Consider the following 8,230-nt stretch of genomic DNA (forward strand, 5'->3'; position numbering starts at 1 on the left):
ACATTTGCGTATGGTACCTTTGACATATACTCTCGTTCAGCTTCATCCATTGGCGACATAGTAGTACTTAGCTTAAAATGGGAAGCAAGTGGAGTACTAACTGGCTTAGTCTTGTCATCTATGCAATTTAAGCCCCTTGCGTCCACCTCACTTTGCCCCTGATTGCACTGATGACAAGTTAGCATCTTCTTTAGGTGATAGAATGGATTCCAGTTCCATCTCCTGCTGAGGCAATAGCAATGACCACGCCGATGCCCAGGTGACTGCTGGTACTGTTTTCTGAAGATTCCTCAACGGACTAATCATTCGGTTTTTCATTTCTTCAATAACAAGATCTTTTCCAGCACATAAAACCTTAAAAAACAAAACATATTAAGTGGCTACGTGAGGGAAAGTTAATTTGATAAAAGGCCACAGTGTAATTATGAGATAGTCATCTTGATAGATAAAATATAAGATTTTATGCAAATCTATAAGATTTTTATTACTTCTTTGCTGGATAAAATATAAGAATTAGACTTGAGAATATTTATATTAGGAACAAATGAACAACTCAATCTGGCATCTATAGGTTCTGATATAGAAATAATCTCTGCAAAAATCGATAAATTTTTTTGGAAAGTGCTCATATTTGGGACCCAAAAGTTCTCTGTTTGACCTGCAAAGCGTGAGAATTTGCAAAAACATTAAAGAACAGAAGGAAATTGATTTAAAAGATTACATATTAGAGTTTGCAAACTTTAGCTTGGTGTTCAATTTGCAGAATGAGAAAATAGACAAATCATAGTAACAACCACCAATAAGATGATCAAGTCAACCCGACAAATGCTACAAAGATTATAGTTTAAAATTCATCTAACATTAGAAAGAACATGATGATCTTTTAATTTAGTAGAAAAGCCTTCTGTCAAGATTCAAGATTGCAACTGCTAACCAAATTCTGTTAAACCAAATGTAACAAATACTTTCTAGTTACACCATCATAACTTTGAAAATGTACACAATACTATAACATTACTTCAGGTATTTTGTTTGGCTAATGGTCGCGTAATTTTCCTAACATATATCTGAAATAGGAAATTTGTTTGGAACATATGCATCATGCATGGTATTATAAGAACACTCTGTAATTTTATCTACGGAAAACATTTTAAATTATATGTTGCTATTTTGTGATCCTTTTTTTTCTAGTTTTACAATTGATGCACCAAAATTTTGGAGTAATGAGAAACAATTGTTGAAAGCTAGTTGGCCAACAAATGTGTTGACAAAAACCCAAAACAATTGAATATTTGAAATTAGTAAAGATACGTTGTCAATAATTAATAATCTTGTAACCTGCCTTGGCATCAAATTCATCTATAGGGGAGGTGGAGTACAATGGTCCCATGATATAAGAACAAAGGTGATGTCCAGAGCTGTAACAACTATAGGGGCATCAAATTACTAAGTCATACCATGAAAGTTTGGGAGAGAGTGGTAGAAATGAGAGTGCGAAGGACGGTGTCTATTTCAGACAACCAGTTCGGGTTCATGCCGGGGCGATCTACCACAGAAGCTATCCACCTTATTAGGAGGATGGTGGAACAGTACAGGGATAGGAAGAAGGATCTCCACATGGTGTTTATTGATCTGGAGAAAGCGTACGATAGGGTTCCTAGGGAGGTCTTATGGAGCTGCTTAGAGGATAAAGGGGTCCCGGTTGACTATATTAGGGTGATTAAAGACATGTATGCTGGAGCTAAGACTCGGGTTAGGACAGTAGGAGGCGACTCTGAACACTTTCCAGTTATTACGGGGTTGCACCAAGGGTCTGCGCTCAGCCCATTCCTATTTGCCCTGGTGATGGATGCACTGACTCATCATATTCAAGGGGAGGTGCCATGGTGCATGCTATTTGCTGATGACATTATTCTAATTGACGAGACACGAGGCGGCGTCAACGAGAGGCTAGAGATTTGGAGACATGCTCTTGAGTCTAAAGGTTTCAAGTTGAGCAGGACGAAGACGGAATACCTCGAGTGCAAATTTGGAGTTGAGCCGACGGAAGCGGGAGTTGAAGTGAGGCTTGACTCTCAAGTCATTCCCAAGAGGGGTAGTTTCAAGTACCTTGGATCGGTTATTCAGGGGATCGGGGAGATTGACGAGGATGTCACACACCGTATAGGGGTGGGGTGGATGAAGTGGAGGTTAGCGTCGGGAGTCTTGTGTGACAAGAAAGTGCCACCGTTACTAAAAGGTAAGTTTTATAGAGCAGTGGTTAGGCCTGCCATGTTATATGGAACTGAATGTTGGCCGGTAAAGAACTCACACATCCAGAAGATGAAAGTAGCAGAGATGAGGATGTTGAGGTGGATGTGCGGGCATACAAGGATGGATAAGATTAGGAATGAAGATATTCGAGAGAAGGTGGGCGTGGCCCCCATGGAGGACAAGATGCGGGAAGTAAGACTCAGATGGTTCGGGCACATTCAGAGGAGGAGCACTGATGCACCGGTGAGGAGGTGTGAGCGACTGGCTGTAGTGGGCACGCGGAGAGGTAGAGGGCGACCTAAGAAGTATTGGGGAGAGGTGATCAGACAGGACATGGCGCGACTTAGGATTACTGAGGACATGGCCCTTGACAAGGAATTATGGAGGTCGAGCATTAAGGTTGTAGGTTAGGGAAAGTTGTGAATATTTCTACAGCACAATAGAGTGAGACTAGCCAGTTAAGAGTTAGACTAAGAATGTCATTGGTCGTCTATTGATGCAGGACTTTACCTGCTAGTTTTACTATACCAGCCATCTATTTCATATTTTGTATTCTGTATTTCATATCTCTTATATTGCTGTTATTTTATTATGCATGTTTATGGTACTAATATATCGGCTCCTGTTGCTTTTTTGAGCCGAGGGTCTCCTGGAAACAGCCTCTCTACCCTTTGGGTAGAGGTAAGGTCTGCGTACATATTACCCTCCCCAAACCCCACTTGTGGGATTATACTGGGTCGTTGTTGTTGTAACCTACCTTGGCAATCAGTCGCCTTAACAAAAAGAAGATCTGAAAAGTAAAGTAAAGAGCAGATGATGATAAAAAACAAGAACAGACTAGTCCAGGACAGTACTGGTCGTGAGCAACCATGTTACCTCTTATAGGCAGACAGTTCAACCAAGCCGGAATAATCTAGCAAAAACATTGGAATGAGAAATAAATGGAATCTCAACAAGTTATGTACATTGGAGGAGCATCATTTCATCTTGGAAGAACAAAAGCAACATGTTTTACGAAAATTCAGATATGGTGAGCATATGCATACTCAGTTGTACCAAACACCAAGCACCATGTTAGCAGTCCAGTTTGTTCAAAATAATGAAAAGTAATGACAATGCATGTTATACATAAAAGTGCCTTATGTTTCCTTTTAGTAAATATATAGAAGTGTCTAAACTCTCCTTTTCGTAAGCTGACTAAATACCCTCAGCTACAGGATAATTAAACTAAATAAGTTGGAATGAAAACCAGCCATTAGAAGATTATATACGAATGATAGAAGTCTTGTAAATCACTATATAAGTGGTTGAAACGAGCATCATATGTCTATATTCCTAGTTTATTGCAATCATTTATCAGGCTGGTATACTGACTTTCAGATTTTAAAATTTGTAGGACAAAAAGCTGGTCATCGCAAGTGCAAACATGAAATGAAGTTAGTAGAGAAGTACAACAACAAAATCTAAATGCATATATATGCGTGTGTGTATTTAAATGAGTTGAGCAATAAAACATTAGGGATTCCCAGAAAATCGCACCTGCGTGGAGTCAATACTTTCCCGATGAAACTAACATATCTGACCAAGTGCAAAAACAGCATCATGATATGCCTGTTCATTTTCAGGTGCAAGAGCATGTAGATGTGTTTTCACAACATTGATCCTTGAAAGAGCCTCTGAATCACGTCATGAGATTTAGTAAATACAAAAATATATCACTCTTCATCCGCTTCCCCATGATGAGAAGAATCTCAAAATCACATTCAACGATATCATATCTCCGATAAATGATTTGAAAACAAAACCACCATATTCCGCACAAAGCCTAAGTCCATAAAAGTGCATTCTGAACATAACATCAATGGTGTTTGGATGAATCATACAGTAAATGTCACATGACTGAAAACTATCTGAACCACCAAGATGCACAAACCTCTCTAAGAACTGGATTTTCGTCGTTGCTTGAGTCCAAAAGAAAAGGAAGACATATTATAATACCTGGTTTGAACAGAAAGTACTATCAGAATTGTGACCTTATTTAAGAAAAACCTCATAAAGATAGTCCTACTTTAGAGTTGATTCGTTGCATTCCTCCACAAGTTTATTAAAGATATTTACACATGCACTTCTCTCTTGAGCTGTTTTATCCCTGCCCTTTCAAGCAGTGAAAAAAGAACAATGAGAAATATTGGTGGAAAACAACCTAGGGCATCGAAACGTCATTGGTTACCATAAGCTGAAACTCACTGTCATAGGCATTAGATATGAGGAAAGCTCATCAAGGAAAGGCAAGAAAGCAGCCTTGAAGGTTTTGATCAATGTCAACAATATGCAACCAACCCTATAATATACTTTTTCTTCTAGCTCTCTTTCCTCCCTCAGCAATTCAGCTTCCTCAGCATCAAAGTCTTTTGATTTCTCTCTCTCTCTGAGTTTTCCTTTTCTACGTGAACTTTCTATAATGACGTGCTTTATCCCATCTGTGATTCTATGAACCTGATATTCAGTGAGAAGTGTTCCACCGATCTGAAAGAAGACGCAAAAAGGACCACAAGAAGTGAAAGCTGTCGTTCTAACTCATGTCAAGGGAACTTTTGTAAATATAGGATTTATGGTAAATTCTAGTCCACGTTTCAATTATTAAGCATTTTCTTACGGTCCAAGTATGTCTTTTGTAGGAATAACTATTAATTCTGCATGTGCCCACGCACAGACTAAGAATGACCAAGCCCGCCGCTCCTATTTTACTTTTCCCTGAAGATCTTACTCTATGCAAGTTATTACTCTTGTTTCCAGGTCTTGCTATGTACAAGGTTGTCCTATTTTACACTTTCATTCTTACGAGCATGGACAAGTGTGTTGCTTATCATAATGGACATAAAAAGCTTGAAAAGAAACTGCATAGAGTCAATTCCTGCAAAGTAAAGAAACAATCACAACATGACATACATTTAGGCAATTATTCAATTCCCGCAATATCTTTTCACATAGTTTTGTCTCAGGCTCCTGCATGCAATAGAAATTGAAGTGTCACTTTCTCCTTGTTCAGATAAATGGAGCTCAAACCTTTTCCCAACAGGAAAAAAGAAACCGTAAATACTAATGTGTGGAAGCCAACTGAATACAATGCGTCCCCCAAAGCCAATATTACACGGCCAGGCAACCGCTTCAAGTACCACTTGTTTCCACCTCGAGCTGTCCCTTTCTCTACTGCCAGTTTAGCAGAACGCAACAAGGATACCATTGCTTAACCACCACAAATTAAAACAATATCTAATTAGAAATTCGATAAGTTAAAGAAAAAAAATTGGAAACCATATGAAAGCATGAGATTTTTTACCACAACTAGCACATTCCCTGACAGAAGAGTGGATATAGAATTTCAGAAGCGGAATTAAAATTGAAGCAGCCTGTTTCAGACATAAATATCACATGTTAACAACACATGAAGAAAAGTAAATGTACTAGTGATCATTCATGCTATCATGCCAACCTGGGGTAAAAATCTTCCCCCAATTCATGAGCATATAATTCAAGGGCTGAGCACAACATTGATTTCCCTTCTAGGAGGTCACTTCTATAGATGCATATCATTAAACATGACTTTGTGCATACTGCAAAATGTGAAACTTAAGCAAGATATCCCTGGTAGCCCGAATAATTTTGAGAATCACTCGTGTTGTTATCTGTTGGGAGATATGGAAGTCTGGGTGTGCTATTAAGTATGGATCCTCCACGCTATCCATTAAGCATACGACTTATCAGATTTTGTTCTTCTTGAAATGGGTGGAATTCAAATATAAAGGGAATAATGAATGGCCTACAAGTTGTGAAGCTATATGCAGGTGGTTATTGATCTTTCTCCCAGAACTGAATCATCACAGTTAATGGGAAAGGCCACCTCCGAACTGGATGAAAATAAACACTGACGGCAGTAGAAATATGGAGGAAATGACTGGTGCAGGAGGCATCTGTAGAGACCATAATGGCAAGATGATAAATGAAAAATCCAAACCTCAATGATAAAAACTTACCTATCATATAGTTTATCTGAGGATACAGTCTTATCGGGCTCAAGTTGAGCACATTCAACTGCATATGGCATGACTAGACTCATGTAAGGAAGAAATTCCTACCCAATGCACACACAAATCCCATACGATGCCTGCAGTAAATCAAGAAAAGATTGAGAGGCTAATCTAATAAAAAGTTCTGAGCCTGTAAAACCAAACGAGTAACACTTACCTTTAGACAGCGAAGAATATTTGTATACTCTGTCACATGTGATTCTTGTAAGGAGTACTTAAGCACTTTCATAACCTTTAATATAACAGAACATATAGAAAGGAAGGTCCGTGTTTAGAAATGAATGAATGGATAAGATCACACCATCAAGAGAAGAAAAGAATGCCAAGAGAGATGCAGAATGTTGGACCAAAAAGGAACTAGTAGGAGAAAATATATGAGACATCAGTCATTGATCCCAACAGTTGAAGAAAGTGGTAATTCAAATAGGTGTAATCAATAATATGGTTTGTCTATGGAAAAGCCATTTAAGCACACTTTTCACTTAATCATGGTTAATTAACATATATTTTCACCTCAAATTATCAATAAATCATGATAAATCTTTGTGGCATGGTATAAATACCGGAACTGTAGATAAGTTTTTCCCATAGCACTAATACATCGCACGCACATGCAAAGAGAAGCATCGAGTATAGTTTGGAGACGACCTGCTTCAAGTCATCTCTGAATTTCTCTTTGCCTGCAGCAAGCCCAACGTTTCTTATGCACAGCAAGACTTTGCTTTGAAGCATCTGATTAGATTCATCATTTGCATTTACCAGGATCGTTTTTAAATATGGCATTACAAAATCATAGTACTTTTGGAAGTGCTCCTGTTGAAATAATATATTAGTCATCATTAGCTACGACATAAGTAGAAACAGAATTGAGTCAAAAATAAATGCAAGTAGGTAATACCTTATAGATATAAGCTACACTACCCAATGCAAATAATGCTTCATCTTGAACCATTTGATTGTCATTCTGCATTTCAGACAACAACAATGAATTACTTAAGACTGGTTAACAGTAATCTACCTTTATAACAAATCTATCTTTGCATACCCGTAGAAGTACAAGCAGTTGGTTAAGTATTCCATCAATGTGGGAAAAGCTTATTGGCTCTTTAAGTTCAAGTAGGAACATCACGACAGCTGTAGCTGCACATGCCTATGAAAACGCAAAGAGAGTAAAACGAGTAACATTGTAGGTATTTTGAACTGAATGAAGCAGCAATGACACAGCTGCACCAAATCTTTACACTACCAATTCTTCAGACTCTATTCTGAAAAGGGCCAAAGCTATCCTTTTGTTTAGTAAATGGTTTAAAATTAACCTTTGTCCAACTTTTGGCCCATAAATACACACAACGCTATTTTCAGGCTTAAAATTACCCCTCCTGCTAACGGCACAACATGTCGGCCCCACTTTTAATGAGTTGGCAACGTACACATGTCATTAGCTTTAAAGAAAACTTGCATCCTCACCATCTTCACCACCCCATTTTTAGCCATAACCACTGCAAAATCCAACCGGAAAATATTTCCAAAGCAATCAATTGGATCCTGTTGCCACCAGGGGCGGACCCACGTGGAGTTAAGTGGGTTCATATGAACCCCCTTCATCGAAAAATAACACGGTATATATAGGTATATTTTTGCTGTTTTCAGACAAGTAAAGGTATAAATATAATTTTGAACCCATTTGAAACAAGTAAAATGTCTAGCCTGTTGGTAAAGAGGGTTCAAATTTTCCACATGGTCCTTAGCGTTTGGTGTCTAATCTTCCATGTTTCTATTTTTACGAATTTGTGGACTTAGCCAAATTTGTGGACTTAGCGTTTGGTGTCTAATCTTCCATGTTTCTATTTTTACGAACTTTGTCTTGTTTCTGCTCATTGATGGAAAAT

At 38.2% G+C, this 8,230-nt stretch overlaps 1 protein-coding gene across 15 annotated transcripts; it reads right to left on the reverse strand.

Moving 5' to 3' along the window:
• Positions 1-458: 458 nt before the first annotated feature.
• On the reverse strand, positions 459-7,590 carry LOC104222020 (importin subunit beta-3-like). 15 transcript variants are annotated; one of them, XM_070162934.1, is made up of 10 exons: positions 7,387-7,590; positions 7,240-7,305; positions 6,990-7,154; positions 6,499-6,573; positions 6,390-6,418; positions 5,747-6,224; positions 5,203-5,663; positions 4,187-4,251; positions 3,793-4,099; positions 459-658 (listed from the first exon to the last, which is right to left on the reverse strand). In XM_070162934.1, exons 1-6 carry the CDS (start codon positions 7,465-7,467, stop codon positions 6,089-6,091), a joined length of 552 nt encoding a protein of 183 aa, XP_070019035.1. In that variant the 5' UTR covers positions 7,468-7,590; the 3' UTR covers positions 459-658; positions 3,793-4,099; positions 4,187-4,251; positions 5,203-5,663; positions 5,747-6,088. The 15 variants fall into 15 exon arrangements, with proteins under 15 accessions (XP_070019035.1, XP_070019044.1, XP_070019036.1 ...); XM_070162943.1 differs by lacking the exons at positions 459-658; positions 3,793-4,099 and having other exon boundaries at positions 4,203-4,251; positions 5,203-5,259; positions 5,430-5,499; positions 5,594-5,663; XM_070162935.1 differs by lacking the exons at positions 459-658; positions 3,793-4,099 and having other exon boundaries at positions 4,203-4,251; positions 5,747-5,991; positions 6,078-6,224.
• Between the last annotated feature and the right edge of the window lie 640 nt (positions 7,591-8,230).

The sequence above is a fragment of the Nicotiana sylvestris genome, chromosome 11 (genome assembly GCF_000393655.2).
Source record: "Nicotiana sylvestris chromosome 11, ASM39365v2, whole genome shotgun sequence".
Classification (NCBI taxonomy): Eukaryota; Viridiplantae; Streptophyta; class Magnoliopsida; order Solanales; family Solanaceae; genus Nicotiana; species Nicotiana sylvestris.